The sequence below is a fragment of the Moschus berezovskii genome, chromosome 5 (genome assembly GCF_049115385.1).
Source record: "Moschus berezovskii isolate FMDL1 chromosome 5, NW_MosBer_1.0, whole genome shotgun sequence".
Classification (NCBI taxonomy): Eukaryota; Metazoa; Chordata; class Mammalia; order Artiodactyla; family Moschidae; genus Moschus; species Moschus berezovskii.
Window position 1 is genome coordinate 79,569,757 of NC_142464.1, and position 18,646 is coordinate 79,588,402.

Genomic DNA, 18,646 nt, shown 5'->3' on the forward strand with positions numbered 1-18,646 from the left:
ACAGATACTGTTGTTTCCTTGGGTAAAGCACTTCCTAGGCCGTGAAAAACTTGGCTTAAGAGGATCATTTTACTATTGTTCTGCTCTTGGTACAGGCTAAGGCAGCTAAGAGGAACACAAGAATCCCCACCCTTGTAACTACCTTCTGACAGAGAGGCACAGAAACAGTACAAGGGGGAAAAAAAATAGACGCTCAGAGGGCTTTTAGTACAAGAACTTTGGCGCAAATGGATTTAAAAGCTCGAGCTCGAAGAGTAAACTTCACAAGGCCCCTCCTTACCACCAAAGCCCCAGCTTCCAGAAAGGTCTCGGCAGAGGCCAAGCCGACCAATAGAAACCAACTGTGTTCTTCCAGGTTAAGGAGCAGGTGCAGAAACTGAGCATTAAAAATTTCCTACGCCTGGGCTCAGCCTTCTACCGCAGCTCCTGGCGCCACGCTTGGTCCCCCTCGAACAGGAATACAGAAGAATCTCGGGGCCCAATTCCGCTCCCCCCAATTCCTGTTCCCCGCACCCCTCCACCACCAGCGGCGTCCAGCCTCCTCCCTCGGGAGCTTGCTCGAGGGGCGGTGGCGGACCTTTTATTGTCTGGGGAGCATCTGCCAGGTGGCGAGCCGATCCCCTGATGTGCGCGTGGTGCCCAGCTTCACAAAGCGCGCGGCGGGCAACACCACTGTCGTCCGGGGACAGCACCGGGGAGAGGTGGAGAGATATATGCGCTCTGGGGTCGTGAGCGCGGGGCGAGGGCCGACGTGCCCAACCACTCCCTGCGGGCTCAGCCCCCCGGGATCAGCACCTCGAAAGAACAGGGGTCAGACGCCGCCGCCGGGGAGCGAGACCCAGGCGGGAGGGAGGGAGGGGAGGCGCGGAGGGGCGCGCCGAAGGGGCGTGGCCGTCGCGCAGGGGGAGGGCGCTGGGAGGAGGGGCCGCGGCTCGGCGCTCGCGGCTCTGGGGGCTCGGCTTTGCCGCGCTCGCGGCACTCGGGCGAGAGCCGGAACGTGGAACGGAGCTCCGGTCCCAGCGCAGCCACCGCGATGAGAGGCGCTCGCGGCGCCTGGGATTTCCTCTTCGTTCTGCAGCTCCTGCTCCGCGTCCAGACAGGTGGGAGGGCGCTGCGTGTACTCGGACCGCGCCCCCACGCCCCCGCGCCCGGCGCAGCCCGTGCCGCGTTAGGGTCCGAATACGTTGGGGTGGCTGGGGGAAAGGTGGCCGCCGGCCCCTCTGCTGCCGGTGCGTTTCAGCCTCGGGAAGATTCGGGGCGGCCCCGGGACTCTCCTGCGCCCTGCCCTGCTCACCTGCGCCGGGAGCCCTCCGCAGCCGGTGGTGGGGGCGCTGAGCTGCGGGTCTTCCAGGAAGGCGAGGGCGAGGGGCTTAGGCTGAGGGCAGCGGGGTGCGCGTGAGTTTAGGGCTGCTTTTGTGATGAGGGCGAGCTGAGCGGGGTCAGAGGCGGGCGGCGAGGGAGTTCTCACGCAGCGCGTTATTCCGCCGGCCGAGGCGCGGCCGTTGCTTCCTTTTGTTAAAAGTTGTGCGTGAGAACCGGCCCGCAGGTTCTCAGCCGCGCCGAGGGCGAAGTTGGAGGAGAGCCTTTTCTTTGCTCTGCAGCGGCTGCTTTCCAAATCGCGGCGCTCTTTGTGCCCCAGAGCAGGGAATGCACCCGCTGCCTCCTGCTCCAGGCGCCACGCTGGACCGGAGTCGAAGGCTGCGGCGTCCTCGGGTTCCCCGGTTATGCTTTTAGCAGGGGGTGGGAGCGTGCGGCTCTGTGGCCGCGAACCTGGAGGTGCGGCTCCGGAGACAACTTGGGCAGGGGTGTGGAAAGCAGCCGCCAGGTTGCAGACTTTGCTTTTGTACATCCCGTGCCCGAGGCTCGCCCCCTTTCTGCCGCGTGCCGTTTCTTTCCTGCAACGCGCCTCGGAGCGGCTGGTGGCTGCGTTTGCTGCCTGCTCCCCGGGGAGACAGGGATGGCGCGCCTAGACGTTGCGGTCTCCGACCCCAGCCGCCTCCCACGCCCGGCCAGAGTGCCCGGCCAGGCTGACGGGGCTCTGCCAGCCCCCGACTCGGTGTCTGCGACCTCTAAACGCAGGTCCCTGTTTTCTTTGGGAATATTGAGACTCGCAACACACCCTCTCGAGTGATTTACTTAACGGCTGCCCCAGGTGGGGGGTGGGAGATGGAGTGGAACTTTCAGCAAATCTTACTTAAATCTTAAAGCCGTTGTGAAAATCGGTTATCTGCGCGGGAACTTGGGTCTTCAGGTGGAGGAGGAGGATTTGCAGGCTCCTGGAAGTCCTCAATCACGTTCCTGCCCCCTGTCTCTTTTTCTGGGTGTCTCTGATGCGCAGGCGAGTGCAAGTCGGCCAGCTAATCCCCTGAAGCTCTGCTATTTCCCACGTAATTTTTTTTTTTTAAATCCTTAAGGCTAACTTGATGATGTTAGGATAGAAAGTGAGTCTGAACTGGAATTCAAGGGCTCCAGAGGAAGCATCGCTACGTAAACTATTGTGGAACTGTCTCGTCAGTTTTCTGACTGCTGGTCAGTTTTCCCATAAAATCTTAAGGCATTGTGAGGGCTTTCCTGTGGGGGAAGAGGTAGGAAGGATCATGAAGGAGAGGCCGGGTTCCGGTGGCTTATTTGACTGCCTAAGCTTCAAATGAGATGTTTGGTCCCTTTATATCTTGGTGCCTTGATATTTTAATTTCATTTAAGACACGTGCACTGGACCTGATGGGGCCACGAGAACCACCACACAGCCTGTTTCCCATTTTTTAGAAAATTAAATGAATAGCTTCCTTCTTCCTCAGAATTAGGCTGCTCCATCCTAGAGAATTTTGTGGCAGAGGAGATTTTAAGGTCTGGCTCCTGGGGGGCAGTGTGGTATAGTGACAAAGGCTTGTGCTGCCTTTCTGGTTCTTTTCTCAGCTTTTAGTGGCAGCCTGCCATTGTGCCAGTCCCTTAGATTCAGGGGAGCACAGGGTCCTTCACAGGTTAGTGAGGGGTCTGCACCATGAAGGATCCTTTGGGTCCTAAATTCTCCTCTTTCGGGGTCGTGAGCATAGACTCTCTACTTCTGAACTCTTTCCCTGAATCCTTCCTGCCTCCTTGAAATTCCGCTGCCTCTCCTGATCACAGAAACTCCTTGGTGGTACCTTACTCATCTGCCTCTGGTTAAAGCAGCGAGGTGTGTGTTCTCTTACATGCTCGCCTACAGTTTCCCTTTGAGGGCTGGGAAGTGCCCACTCTTCAGGATCCTCCATTTCCTCTCCCCCCCCCCCACCAATGTTTACAACTCCTGTACCCAGCAGGATGAACCTGCAAGGAATAGTGAATCATACCCTGCCCCTCGTTCCTGCAGGTGTGAGGCTAGAGTCATCCTCAGCAGCTGGACACAGAACATTATTATCCTGCTGGAAATAACATGATGGTTTTATACAGGAAACCCAGATAATTCATTTATGCCCTTTCTTGTCTCTCCCACCTATCCACACATTTTTTTCCTTAAGACTTCATAAATCACTCATGCTGTGTTATTGCAACACGTTTTTCTAGTGTGCCTTAAATTTCACATTAGTGCCAGATCCTGTGTTGGGGTCCATTGCCTGAAATTTCCAGTCCTCTTGATAAGCCCTGGAGGTAGTCCTGTTACCATCCCTACCAAAGCTGGAGAAACTGGCTGTGAATAAGCCAGTTCCCACAGTCATCAGTGGGGAAGCCTGAGATTGGCCCCGTCCTCCCAGGGGTGTATCCATTCACATGATTTCTCAATCAGCTATAAAGTGAGATTTATTTGAAACTATTATATATTATATGCTAGGCATTGTTGGAGATTCTGGGAATACAGGCTGGTCAAGATTATTACCTTCCCAACTAACTCGATGGTTGTGAGTTTGAGTGAACTCCGGGAGTTGGCGATGGACAGGGAGGCCTGGCGTGCTGTGATTCATGGGGTTGCAAAGAGTCGGACATGACTGAGCGACTGAACTGAAAAAAGACCTTGGATTGCCTGTCACAGGGTGTCTGAGTTAAGAGTTCTCAATTTGAGGAAGTTTCATTGAAGGGGGAATCATTCACTGATAGCTCCCCAGGGCTATGTATGATATGCATGTATAATAAATAGCTCCCCTTTTGACGCTGGGTATGAGAGCACCCACTCCAGTATTCTTACCTGGAGAGTCCCATGAACAGAGTAGCCTGGCGGGCTACAGTCCATGGGGTCGAGAAAAGTTGGACATGGCTAAAGGGACTTAGCACAGGATGAGGGCTTTAGGTGTTCCAGTTAAAATCCCTCCAAAATGAAGATGCGCTGTCTCTAAAATGATGATGCAAGTTAGTTGAAATTTTTTTCCATCCCCACTGTATAAGAAAAAAATGTGGTCTTTGCATTGGTGAACTTGTAAGAGAGAAAACCCCCAGTGATGGATAACACCATTGGCCATTTACCCTGGATGAGCACCATGAGTTACAATGCAGTTTACCACTCAAAACCTTTCTCTCCCCCAAACAAATGGTGTGCCAAGTTATTCTGTGGGCTTCCCTTGGAGCACGTTTATGTACAGATGTTGTGATGGATTTTGCTGCTGTTGTTGACGGCTGCTAAAAGTTGTCCTTAGGATTTTGACTCATTTCCTTAAGTCTCCCCAGCTGATTAAAGGATACCAGGAAATGAGCCGTGGTGTCCTGAGCGGAATACTTGAAGCTGGACTGCAGTGCAGGAACCCCTCAAGGCAATGGTCAAGGCTGCAGCGGTATTTTCCAGAATGAATTTAGTTTAACAGCCAACAGGCTAGGGAAGTGCTAAATGTTGGCTGTGTTCGTGTTTGGTGTCTTTTTAAAAACAGGCACTGAAAGACATTTGAAGAAACCTTAAGCATGCAAAATTTCACATGTGGTCTCTGTAACTTGAATAGATATTTTCATGGCTGCAAATCCAGAGTGAAGAGGGACTACAAGGGAGTTAACAGAGGTAAAAGTTTGAATATAGAGCGAATTCAGTGTAAATCATTGTTGAAAGTAGAGAGGACTTGTGAATAAGCCTGGCTTAGCAGCTCTGGTTTCTGACATTTTGGACCTGAGACAGCCCATCTTTTGACTTCAGACACTTAATTGTAAATGGATAGCCCTTACTTGGATGTGTTTTATTTGGCTCACATAATGCTTTTTTAGAAAACACTGGGGAAGCATTTAGAATATGGAGAATTTGTATCAAAATCTAGATTTCTCAATTCTCTTGAAGAATTGAAAATGGCCTCTTTACGTGGGACCTTAGCTCTTCCTGTTGCTCTAGACAATCCCTTTCTACTGCCGGTCAGGCTTTTGAGCGTTTAGCCTTGGGCTCCAGTGAGCACAGGTGGGATATTGCAGGTACCTGGTGGAAGGAGCACAGGCCTGAGGAATGAAGACAGCCGTGTCTTAGTCTGCTGACTCCGTGACCGATGGCTTTGTGACCCTGGAACGAATTGCTTACTCTTGCTGAGCGTCCCTCTTTCATCTTAGTTTTAGCTGTGTGACGTTGGGAAAATTACTTAACCTTTCTGTGTCAGTAAGTATGTGGCTACATATAAAGTTTATAGCATGGTGCTGCCTAGCACACTCATGGTACAAACTCAATACATGTCAAGTTTAATACATAATTATTATCTATGAATTAGAAATTATTGATATCCCTAAAATGGGATTAATGCCTTTTCTAATATGATTTCTTTAAAGATTAGAAACAAATTCTTGTAAAAATACTTGGCACAGGGTCTGGGATGGGATAGCCACCTAACAAATGAAGAAACTTTATAAGTGTATAGAATTTGACTATTTCTCTTCATAATCCTTGCATGCAGATACCAACAGATATTGACAACTTTTAAAATGAAATAAACTTTAATTTTTGTCTTGAATTTTATATAGCTTTTGACATAACAGTTGGGAATCACTAGTCGTAGAGATTGAACCGATCTTGGACTATTTTTTCCTCAGGAGGAAAAAAAACCCAGGTTTCTCCAGTGAAAATATTTATCCCTCCTAATTTTTTCCATTCATCTTATGTTTTAGCCTTAGTGCTTACCTTTTAGTTATGAAATGATTTTGCTAGATATCTTTGGCTGCATACCTTTCTGACAGCTATGTTTTTAAGGCTTTTGCAAACTTTAAAGTTTATGCGAAATTGCTATTCAGGGTATGTGGCATCCGAGTTAAGAGCTTGGGCTCTGAAATTGACAAGCTGAGTTTTTATTCAGTTCTACCTCTTGCCAGCTCTGTGATCTGGGATGAGACCCTTCACCTCGCTCAAGCTTCATTTCCTCACCCGTAAAATGGGAATGATGGCACAGGGCTACTAAAAGGGGAAAATTAGGTTATGCTCAAAACACGTTTTGCATAGCGTCCCTTACAGGGAAAGCATGGGAACTCCACCATCAGGCTGATTTTAACGTTTGTTTTTCAGCTTTGTCTCTTCAGGTCAGTTCAGTCGCTCCGTCGTGTCTGACTCTTTGTGACCCCATGAATCACAGCACGCCAGGCCTCCCTGTCCATCACCAACTCCCGGAGTTCACTCAAACTCATGTCCATCGAGTCGGTGATGCCATCCAGCCATCTCATTCTCTGTCGTCCCCTTCTCCTCCCGCCCCCAATCCTTCCCAGCATCAGAGTCTTTTCCAGTGAGTCAACTCGTCACATGAGGTGGCCAAAGTATTGGAGTTTCAGCTTTAGCATCAGTCCTTCCAAAGAACACCCAGGACTGATCTTTAGAATGGACTGGTTGGATCTTAGGAAAGATATTTAGAAATGGTTTAAAACCAGGTTATGTAGAGGGGTTTGTCTTAGTATTAATCAGACAGTTAGTGTTAGTCGCTTTAGTTGGGTCCAGCTCTTTGCGACCCCATGGTCTGTAGCCCACCAGGCTCCTCTGTCCATGGAATTCTCCAGAAATACTGGAATGGGGCAGGAATACTGGAGTGGGTTGCCATTCCTTTCTCCAAGGAATCTTCCCAACCCAGGGATCAAATCCAAGTCTCCTGCATTGCAGGCAAATTCTCTACCATCTGAGCCACCAGGGAAGCCCAGATCAAGATGAAGTTTATCGATTTATTGATATTTTTTTACTTTTATATGTATTTTTTGACCTCGTGGAGAGGTATGCGGGATCTTAGTTCCCTGACCAGAGGTGGAACCTGCACCCGCTGCAGTGAGAGCGTGGAGTCTTCACCACTGTACCACCAGGGAAGTCCTGAAGCTTGTCCATTTATTGTCTGGTTTTTTTTAAAGATTCAGTTAGCGTTGTGCGTAGTTCTCTCCCTGGTTCTATGTTTAACCTTATTCATAGCTGCTTTCTACAAAAGGGGGTGCAGCTTTCTGGATAAAAGTTTAGGAGGGGAAAGTTCTGTAGATGGCCATTTTCTCAATGTGACTAAGTAAGTGTAGCTCACAGAGGTCCCTGAACCCTATGCCTTGTAAAGTGGCACTGAAAGTCTTGAGAGGGAGGGGCTCCCCGTGACTGTAGGAGGTGCTTCTCTAGCCATTGAAGGACCAAGCTGGGCTCGTCCATTGCCCCCACTGTGGACACACAGCAGTGATCAGTCAATACTAGTTTAAACTCTCGCCTGTTCTCCAGCACTTGTATAGAGCTTTGTTCAGTCAACGTTTCAGATTTAGTTTAGCAAAGGATGATCAATCCCTGTGCTTTGGTCCTTGCAGGTACTGTACGTGTGGACTCCTGGGTTGTGGAGGAATAAAGTGAGAGCAGAACCATCAATTCAAAGTAGGATTTGGTGTCATAAGTACAGACTACCCAGGCAATATTTCAAAGGAAAGGAGTTTACATCTTGGTGGGCATGTGATAGAGATCAGGGATCAGTAAAAGTGTCCATATGGGAGATAATATTTGACATTAAGTTCTACACTTTAAAGAAGGGCAGAGTGTCTGTAGTTTAGGCTTGTATTGGAAAAAAAAAACTCCTGAAAGCGGGAGCAAGAGATAAAGATCTTATTTGAAGATTCAGTTCGTGTTAGGACTAGGGGTAAGGAATTGGAGGGAAGAGGCTGGAAAGGTGGACTTTGGTTAGCCTCAAGGATCATTGGTGGGGGAGTGTTGTTTTAGTGTTGGGTTTGGTCCAGATTCTGCAAAATACTTTTGTAGTCAAGGCTACGGTAGACCTGACCCAGTAGGGGCCCTCCCAGCTTTGCTCACTAGCCCAGGGTTTGCTCCACCATTTCGTCCTGATGCACACTCCCCAGCCAGCTCCGAAAACTTGGGCACCCCCTTGCTGTGGGCAGCTGAAACTAAGGAATGTGTGTGTGTATTTACATTTTAGTAAAATACATGTGAAGTTTACCATCGTAAACATTTTTTGGTGTACAGCTCAGTGGTATTATCTTCACATTGTTATTTAAGATAGAACACTTCCATCTTAGAAAAACCTAGCACTCTCAACCCATGAAACAGTCTGTCAGCCCCTGGCAACCATCATTCTACGTTCTGTCTGTATGATTGTGACGCTCTGTGGACCTCACATAAGAGAAATCATTCAGTACTTGTCTTTGTGACTGGCTTGTTTCATTTAGCATACTGTCTTCAAGGTTCAGGGCTTCCCTCATAGCTTAGTCAGTAAAGAATCTGCCAAGTTCGATTCCTGGGTTGGGAAGATCCCCTGCAGAAGGAAATAGCAACCCACTCCAGTATTCTTGCCTGGAGAATTCCATGGACAGAGGGGCCTGGTGGGCTACAGTTCATGGGATTGCAAGAGTCAGACATGACTTGGTGACTAAACCACCACCATGTGGTGTATGTCAATTTCCTTCCTTTTTAAGGAAGGCAGTGCACGTATATGTACGTGTCTACCACAGTTTGTATATCCATTCATCCGTCAGTGAACACTTGGCCCTCTCAATGAACACTTGGCTTCCCCTTTTTGGCTGTTGTGAAGAATGCTGTTATGAACATGGGTGTACAGATACCTAAGGGAGAGTTTCTGAGCCTCTGTTAGAATGAAGTTAAGCCTTTGACTGAGTGTTATATGTTAGTGGGGAGCTGAGCAAGGGTCCATCAGTCACACTCTTTAGATGGTCTTTGGATGAAGAACTGAGCGCTTGGGTGTTGGGGTGCATGCTCTGGAGAGAAAGAGAAACACTTTAGAGACAAGAGGAAGATAAAGGTGGCAGACTTGGTTTACTCACTTGGCCAATTTACAGGCATCTTGGATTTGCCAGTCACTGATGAGATAGTGAGGAGGGGGAACAGGAGTTACTGTGGGTGTGGTAACAGAACTGGGGGTGCTGTGGAATTAACAAAAATAAAGCTAAGAGGATGAGCCCTTTTGAAAGAGGGCATGCAATGCTATGTTTGTTCTTTGGTTACTTACAGGCTGCATTTTCTTGAAACTCAATTTCACAGAAACTACGATAGATATAAATGAAATTCTTCTTAGGGTCAGGTCCAGTTCAGTTCAGTCGCTCAGTCGTGTCCGACTCTTTGTGACCCCATGAATTACAGCACACCAGGCCTCCCTGTCCATCACCAACTCCCGAAGTTCACTCAAACTCACCTCCATCGAGTCGGTGATGCCATCCAGCCATCTCATTCTCTGTCGTCCCTGTCTCCTCCCGCCCCCAATCCCTCCCAGCATCAGATTCTTTTCCAGTGAGTCAACTCGTCGCATGACGTGGCCAGAGTATTGGAGTTTCACCTTTGGCATCAGTCCTTCCAATGAACACCCAGGATTGATCTCCTTTAGAATGGACTGGTTAGATCTTGCAGTCCAAGGGACTCTCAAGAGTCTTCTCCAGCACCACAGTTCAAAAGCATCAATTCTTCGGCGATCAGCTTTCTTCACAGTCCAACTCTCACATCGGGTCAGGTCCAAGTGAAAAACAAAACTTAAGCTCCAAAAGTCAACAGAACGTGGCTCTGTAATGTTACAGTAGGCTTTGGGGATTAGAAAGAATTGTGTGTTGTGTACCAGTCATGTAATGAAAAGTAAATTTTCCTGAAAAGAAATCGATGACAGGAAGATAATTCTGCATTTATTCTCTGTGTTAGACCACTTAAAAAGTATGTTTATTGGTTTTCTCAGAGAATAAAATGGATGTTTTAGGTATGGAAGAGGATATAGAGTTGATTAAAGCTTTGGGAAATAGGCCCTTTGAAAGCAACTTAAAGAAATTGGATTTATTAAGCCTGAAGAAGATAAGGTGAAGGGAGGTTTAGTGAATGACAGTCTTCAAATATTTGCAGAATATGAGTGAAGAATGGGACTAAATAAGACTAGTTTAAATTGCCTCAGAAGGGAAGTCAGGTTTTTTTGTTTTTTTGTGTGTGGAAAATCCTTTGATTGGAAGGGTTGGAAAGACATTATATTACCAGAACTAGTTATAGGGTCTTGGCTGCAGGTATGACAAAAGCCAAGTAAGTAATTTTCGTCTTTAAATGGTTAGGTCCTTCACCCCTCGGTTTGTCTGATGACTCTTTAGGGGCCTGCCTGAAATCTTTGCTAAATAAAATAACCAGCCCCTTTTCTCTCTTCACTGCCGTGGCTGTGGAGTAGAGTGTTTCTCATCAATTCTGGGTAGACTTACAGATCCTTCACAATTTTTGGTTATATTGGCGGTAGCCGATAAAGAACTTGCACCTAAAATTGGGTTATTGATTGATGTATTGGAGGTGGGGATGCTGAAAATAACCACAGAATGAATTGTACAGTGTGATAGCATAAGCTGAGGGCCAGAATAAAAACAAGGAAGTTCGAGGTCTAGAGTAATCTATAGTCAGCCATAATTAGCCCTGACCCGTGAATGGCTGTGCTCTGTGACTGCCCGACCGACTGGTGATTCTGAGACAGTCAGCCATGCTGCACGCAGGCTGAGGCCTGTAAGGATGAAGGAGCCCTTTCCCCTTGATTACTCAGGGATGGACTGTTTGCTCTGGGGCTGGCCCAGCATTCTCACTTCCCTTCCCATCTGCCCCTTCCCTTTGGTCATTTGGTGGTCATGGTTCAGTGGCAGTTGTTAAATCAGCCGACCATCCAGCAGGGGACGGTGGTAGAAATGGAACTGCAATTCAGCAGTCTCTAGTTGATTACATCATTTCACCTGTCATGTCGTCATGCATGAAGATTTCTGAGATGTGATTTCCTGCCTTGGAGGAGCCGGGGATCCATGGAAACAGAAGTGCTAGGTAGATGCTAATGTAGTAAAATTTATAATAAGACTTAAATAACAGTTTGGGTCCAGAAGCTAAGTAAGACACATAGTGTATTGCATTGGGCTGAAGGAATAAGTTTCGCTTTTCAGGTAGAATGGGTGATTGCAAGGAAGATTTGGAAGCCAAGTTAAACCTTGAAGAGTGGGGCGATTGGTCAGGGTGTGAACAATGGAAGCAGAGGGTGACGGCTGAAAGACTCCCGTAGAAAACAATCTCTGTGGAGACTAACAGAATACGAGATAGGATAAGTTTTAGGGCACCTGGATTTTTCTTCAGTAATTGCAGTATTTCCTATAATGCCATATGTGATGAGATTTTTATAAGTGTCATCTGGTCAAGTAGGTGCTTACTCAGAGAAGTAATTTTAGGAAGAGTGTAGATCTCACTTTTGCATGGTATTACATATATTGCGGGCTTCCTCGGTGGCGCTAGTAGTAAAGAACCTGCCTGCCAATGCAGGAGACGAAGAGACTTGGGTTCAATCCTTGGGCTGGGAAGATCCCCTGGAGGAAGAAATGGCAACTCACTCCAGTATTCTTGCCTGGAGAATCCCATGGACAGAGGAGCCTGGAGTTACAAAGAGTCAGACACGACTGAGCAACTAACACACACATATACACTTATTCGCAGCGCACGCGCGTGCACATATGCACACACACACATATACACACACTCAGTATGTGCAATGCGCATCCAGAGTAGGTCCATGGATATGTACTTGGAGTTGCTTTTAAGTCCAGGGCTGATTACCCTCCCCTACCTTCCTACCTACCCACCCCCCCCCACCCCCAGCCAAGATCACAGATTTTGTATGCTCAACATCTGATAGTAGCAAGGGTTAATCTTTGAGTCTTAGCTTATTAACAAATTTTTAATATTTATTATAATGGTAACTCAGGTATGTAACATAAATTTATGCATAGATATGCATAATTTCATTTGTTTAACTAACAAACAAACCCAGCAGCAAGTAAAACCATCAAGCCTTGAAAAGAATTCTGATCTGCTCTGGATTCCCTAGCCCTGCATTAGAAGGTAATTAAAAGGTAATGAGAGGTGCTGGTTACTGCCCTTTCCAAAGCAGTGATCCTGAGAGGTGCTGGTTACTGCCCTTTCCAAAGCAGTGATCCCTCGGGGCGGAGGTAGCTGTTTGTGAGAGGTGGAAATCTATTATTTGAGATAAAGATGTCAATGATGGTATTTTCCAGGGAATGCCTTGTACTTGACCTAATGGATTAAAAAATAATAGGGTAAATGAAAAGAGAAGTCCTTACTTTTTCTTTTGTATCTCTTAAAAAAACATTTGGTTTTACCCCAGGTGACTCAGATTATTTCAAAGGACTTTTTAAAATTCTTGAAAACAATCAGGGCTGCCAGTAAGTTAAATATAATGGCCTATGCAGATTTAGAGGAATTGCTTTGCAGGGTTTGAACAAAGGAGGCGTTATCAGGTTTGGTAATTGTTTGGTGTCTCTTTTTTATTGAAAGGGAAGTATTTGTAGAAACTGGATCTAATATAGATTTGACTTCTGAGGAAAATATTAGTGGTTTTGTGTGGCCTTTGGCTGTTTTTCTACTTGGCTAGGATCTGTTTTAAAGAAAACAAGACTAAATGGTTTAAAAAATTGAGATTATTCTACTTGGAAAGACTATGGCTCCTTTTAAAGTGTGTTTTATAGTTTGTAAAATGTTAAAAATGTGTTTCCATCATGTTCTTCACAATGTAGATTTCTTTTTTAAGGACTGATGGAAGATTTTCATCTCAAGAAACGGCCTGGTAAAACCGCACTGGCTTTAGGCTTTTCGTCATTAGTTAAATTAAACTAGGATCCTTTCTCTAAAAATACGTCATTAGAATCGCCACTTGAAAACAGTTAATTGGGATGTTTAAGTGTTTTTCTGGTTATTTTAGTATAAAAAAAAGTGAGTGAAGTTGCTCGGTCGTGTCCGACTCTTTGTGACCCCATGGACTGTAGCCCACCAGGCTCCTCCGTCCATGGCAAGAATACTGGAGTGGGTTGCCATTTCCTTCTCCAGGGGATCTTCCTGACCCAGGGATCGAACCCAGGTCTCCCGCATTGCAGGCAGACGCTTTAACCTCTGAGCCACCAGGGAAGCCCTATTTTAGTATAGTTAGTATATTTACTACAAGGAAATTGTAGGCAGGTTTCTAGCTCACTTTCATGAAAAAGAACCCTTCTTTCCAGTCTTTTAAAATAAACTAGCATATGTAGAAGGGTTTATGAATTTTTTAAGGAGATCTGAATGTGTAGCCTAATTTCCATTCCAGCATTTTCAGGGGATATTATTTTAAATGATCACTTTAGTTTCAGAATGAGTGCCTTCTAAGGAGAGGCTGGCCAGGATGCCGAAAGTGCTACGGTAGTGAGCAGCCTGCCGTCAGGTGAGCACAATCCAGGTGCAGGTGGCTTCTCTCTCCATGTGGGAATTTTGGAACAGCACCTCTGGCCATAAAGCTATAGCGCTTAAGGTTTACAGCTTCATTCTCTTCGTCCCTTCAGTATCTTTTCAGTGGACCCTACGTGTACCAGGAATTTATAGATTTGTTTACAAATAATTATTGATGTGGTGGCGGGGCATAGCCATGAACAGGAAAAGATCCTTGTCCTTTGGGGGCTTATATTCTAGTGAATGCTTTTCCTTTCATGAGCACAGGTTTACAAAGAGCCCAGAAGAAAGAAAAAGTCTAGGGTCTCTCAGCGAGAAAGCAGCTTTATTTAGATTTATTTCAGTTTTGCATTAGGGTCAATTAAGGAAGTAAAGGCAAGATTTCTCAGAGGGTTGGGGGTCACAGGGAAGGAGGGGCCAGAGGAGGCAAATGGAGAGAGATGGGAGTGGGGAGGGAACCGGGTTGCGGCAATTCAGGAGGAGCTTTGTGAGATGTTTGTCTCTTGAGTCCTGTCTGCCTCTGTGGTGCCCTCAAAGGGCTGAGCACATTCCAGTCTCCCAGCTTGTCATGGCTCTAGTCTTTGTAACTTCAGCCTCTCTAGCAGGTATGAGACTGTACTGATGAAGGAGGTACCAAAGTGGGTGACAGAAGTGTCCGCAATGCCAGGGAGTGTCTTCACTTCTCAGGAGTTTGTGGAGCCTTGAATGTGCCAGAAGTGCGTCATCCGTCTGTAGGTTTGGAACCATTTTCCCCTCAGAATGGACCAGAATGGCTTTTCACAGCTGAGAGAGATGCTTCAGGGATGCAGGCTGAATGCTCGCCAGTCTGTCTCCAAGGACGGGAGGCTCTGTACCTCCTTTTCACATTCTTTCATCTTTTTCTTGTCAAAATTGACCATCTTCAGTTTTTAATAATACCTGTATTTAGCACTTTGAGTCTGACAAAACATTCAAGTCGTGTTGAAGCTAAAACACAATTCAGCCACTGTCTTGTCATGCTGGGTGTGGTGTTTCCAGTCCACTGTTAACTGCAGTGGCGTGGATGAGGACAGGATGGCTTCTTTGCCTGTTAGCCTTGGGATGAACTTTCAGAGGTCCATGAAGTGATAAGCCCTCCAGTTTCAAATCGAGGACTCCCCCCCACAGTGAGAATGGATACTCTGGGTACACAGGACAGGAAAGTTCCTTCTGTGTCCACTCTTGGGCACGGAGTAGGACTCGTGCTGCCTTTGGTGGCGGTAATGTGGATCCTCAGGAAAGAATCCAAGATGAAGACTGTCTGGGGAAGCGAGTGGTACCCTCAGCAGTTGTGTATGGAAGAGAAGGCATCCCCACTCACTGCAGCTGTGGTTACTTAATGACGGCATTGAGGTGGCTACTCAGGTGCTTGGTACAGTGTCAATTAACAATTCTGATGAAAGTAGGTATACAAGTGCGGGTGCTTAAGTAATTATGAAATCAGTTGCTTTAAAGCACTTAGTCTAGATTTGACGGAAGACTAGTGTTTCTAAGCTGAGAGTAGAAATAAGATAAAAATCCAGTGTCATCATCATTCGTTAGCACCTGTTGTTTTGGGTGAGAGCATCAGGGCCTAAATGACTTTAAGTTTGCTCTCAGTTGACCAGGGAAGGGTTGAAAAAAACAACAAGGGAGGGGCCTGTGACTTCTCAGCTATTTCCTGGATTATTTGAAAACTTAATTAGCAGCCATTTTATTTCAAGATGGAGGAATTGTATCTCACAAGAACTTTAAAGACTGTATAAATATATACCTTTAAAATACACAGAAATTAAATGTATATATTGGGGCTTCACAGATGGTGCTAGTGGTAAAGAACCCACCTGCCAATATAGGAGATGTTAAGAGATGTGGGTTCTATCCCCAGGTCGGAAAGATGCCCTTGAGGGCATGGTAACGCACTATAGAACCCTTCCCTGGAGAATTGTTTGGACAGAGGAGCCTGGTTGGCTACAGTCCATAGGGTCACAAAGAGTCAGACACAACTGAACTGACATAGCGTGTACATAGGCATATATATAATAATTATGGGACCGTCTCACAAATGGAGACAAATGTAACGAACCCTCACATACCCGTCATCCAGCTTCAGCAATTGGATCAGCACCAGTCTTTCTTCTTTACTTCGTCCTCCCATTTTGTTTTTCTTTTTTTGGCCGCACCATGTGTCTTGTGGGATCTTTAGTTCCCTGACTAGGAATCGAACCCTGGTCTGTGGCAGTGAAAGCCTGTGTCCTAACCACTGGACTGCCGGGGAATCCATCCCACCTTGTCCTCCCATTATTTTAAAGCATATCTCAAGCATTGTAGAAATTCATTTGTGAATGTTTCCAGTGTGTAGTTCTAAAACAGATTCCCTTCTCTGAACATAACGATGTCACAGCCTTCAAAATCAATAAAGTTCCACAGTGTCATTGAGTATCCAGATTTACATTTCCCTTATTGAAAATAAGTACGAAAACATATGTGAACATATAAATTTTTGCTAGAACCCACACAAGAGCCACATTGTCAATTGGTTGATACGGCCTTTAAGTCATTTCTGATTTGTAGGCTGTATTCCCCAGTGTTTTTTGAGGAAACTGAGGGTTTGTCCTGTGCGGTTTTCCACGGTCCAAATGCTGCTGCCTGCGTTCCTGCGGTGCTGTTTAACATGTTCTGTTCCCTGAACTTCCTGTAAACTTGTCGTATAGAGGTATGATTATACTCAGGTTTGATTTCTTTTTTAACAAGATAACATCAATAGATGGTGTGTTCCTCTATAATTTTATTTCCTTTCCCTGTTTTGGGTATACTATTGAGTATTTGTGAAGTTTTTGGCTTTTGTTCTAATGGTTGCCTTTATACTGATACCTTTATATAATACTCTTGGTTCACTCTTTCTGGGCCCAGTTTCCCACTGGTTGCCTTCTGTGAGCAACATTTAAATTAGTTACTAGTCTGTTCTTTCCCTTTTCTCTCCTAGCTTGGGATATGAAGAGATACTCTTGTACTCCCAGTTACTATCTGTAAGGCAGTCAGCAAGCATATTCCGCTCTGCAGATACTCCTCCATCCCCTGACTTTTCTGAAACTGCACCAAAATTACTTTATCACAATATATAGCAGTCACATATTCTGCTATCTCCTTTTATAATCATCATTTAATCTTAGTTCTGCAAGTAAATGTATATTTAATGCTTGCCACCAGGGCTTATGTCTTGTCTTTCCTGACATTTTGGTTTTCTGTAGCACATTCTCTGAAGTACCTTAGGAAGCACTCATGGGAAGTAGTTCCTGAATTATGTTCACAGGAGCTTGTCTGTAGCCTTTGCCTTTTATACTTAAAAGTCAGGCTGTTTGATATAAATCCTTGGCTCATCCTCTCTTTGCTCAAGGATCTTTAATATTTTACTATATTGTCTTTTGCCCATAAAGTGTTGTCAAAGTCTGCTGGCAATCTGATTTTCTTTCCCTCATATTTAGCTTGATATGTTTGTCTAGATACCCAAAGGACTGTTTTTTACCTTTATTCTTTGAAGTGTAGTAGTTCTGTAGTGTTAGATGCTCTGAATTGAATTTTTTTTTTTCCCAGGGACATAATGTGCTACTTCCCTGGTATCTCAGATGGTAAAGAATCCACTGACAATGCAGGGGACCTGGGCTCGACTATAAATTTAAATGCTTGCAGTGCAGCTTTTGCTCTTGGTTCTATTCTTTCTCTTGGCTTTTAGAGCTCCCATTGTGTGTATGTTAGATCTTCTTTGCCCATCTTTTATTTGGACCTTTTTCTCTCAAATCCTTTTAATATCTTCATAATTTGATAGAATTAAAACATTTTCCTCCTTCTCTTCTACTTCTTTTGAGGCATTATTTTATTTGCTCTTGTGTTCTTTTTATTTACCCTTTATTTCTGAAATGATTTTTTTCTTTCATTTTTCTTAGTTTTTTATCTCCATTTTTCAAATCTTTTCTCCAGTCAGCTCATTTTTTTCTTTTTTATTTAATTGAAGTATAGTTGATTTACAATGTTATGTCAATTTCTGGTATACAACAAAGTGATTCATTTACATATATGCATATATATTCAATCAATCAGCTCATTTATGACTTTAAAATTCCGATTTAGTCTATTCTTTATAACCTTTTGATTTCTTTTAGCTCGTTTTTGAAGTATTATAGTTTTCATATGTGTCTTTCTGGCATGATTTTATTGTCTATACTAGGGATGTGATTCTGTTCCTTACTCTTTCTTTAAATAAAACGTTTGGAATTCACCTGTGATTCTTTTCTGTTGTTCATTATGAGTTTTAGTTTTCCTATACTCTTAGGACCATTATAGCTCTTTTAGCTTCACAGTTCTAAAGAACCCACTTACATTGTTTTCACGAAGTGGTTTAAAAAAAGGGGACTTGACTTTTCTACTTCTAAGATCTTAACTTTTTGGTCTCTGTCCCCAGCTCCTACCTGACTGAATCTTTCCTTTGCCCCATTTTACTCACCTTGGATTCATCCTGAGCAGTTTCTCCTCAGTGTGGAGCTTTGACTTAGTTATTAGTTCATAGGGATTAGACCTTCCCCACCCCCAGAACATTCCAGCACATTAGAAATACAGGGGACACAGTCCCTCTACATTTCCTAGGGCAGTTGGAACCTGCAGAAAAGCACTCTGCCAGCTTCTGTGGGTGTATCTAGGGGCAGTTCTTCAAACTCCCAGTAGTTCGTCTCCACTTCCTTCATACACAGGGTTCATGGGGATACCTTATCACCTGGGTTTGTTGTAGATGCTGTCAGATGTTGGTTCTGCTCTATTTGTCTGTTTTTATGGTTAGGATGAATTGGGGAGATTCAATGAATTACGCTCCCACCACCATATTGCCAGAATGTCTATGGGCTTTTTAACATAAGCGTCTGCCTGCAATGCAGGAGACCCGGGTTCAATCCCTGGGTTGGGAAGATCTCCTGGAGAAGGAAACGGCAACCCACTCCAGTACTCTTGCCTGGAGAATCCCACGGACGGAGGAGCCAGGTAGGCTACAGTCCATGGGGTCACAAAGAGTCG

General features: G+C 45.3%; 1 protein-coding gene across 2 annotated transcripts in view; it reads left to right on the top strand.

The window, feature by feature from the left end:
• The first annotated feature begins 873 nt into the window (after nt 1–873).
• KIT (KIT proto-oncogene, receptor tyrosine kinase) overlaps nt 874–18,646 on the top strand; it is an 84,697-nt gene continuing 66,924 nt past the window's right edge. For both annotated transcript variants that reach the window (XM_055434921.2, XM_055434922.2), the window contains exon 1: nt 874–1,100. In XM_055434921.2, the coding sequence (XP_055290896.2) occupies nt 1,034–1,100 (67 nt within the window). In that variant the 5' untranslated portion in view covers nt 874–1,033. The remainder of the gene's footprint in view (nt 1,101–18,646) is intronic.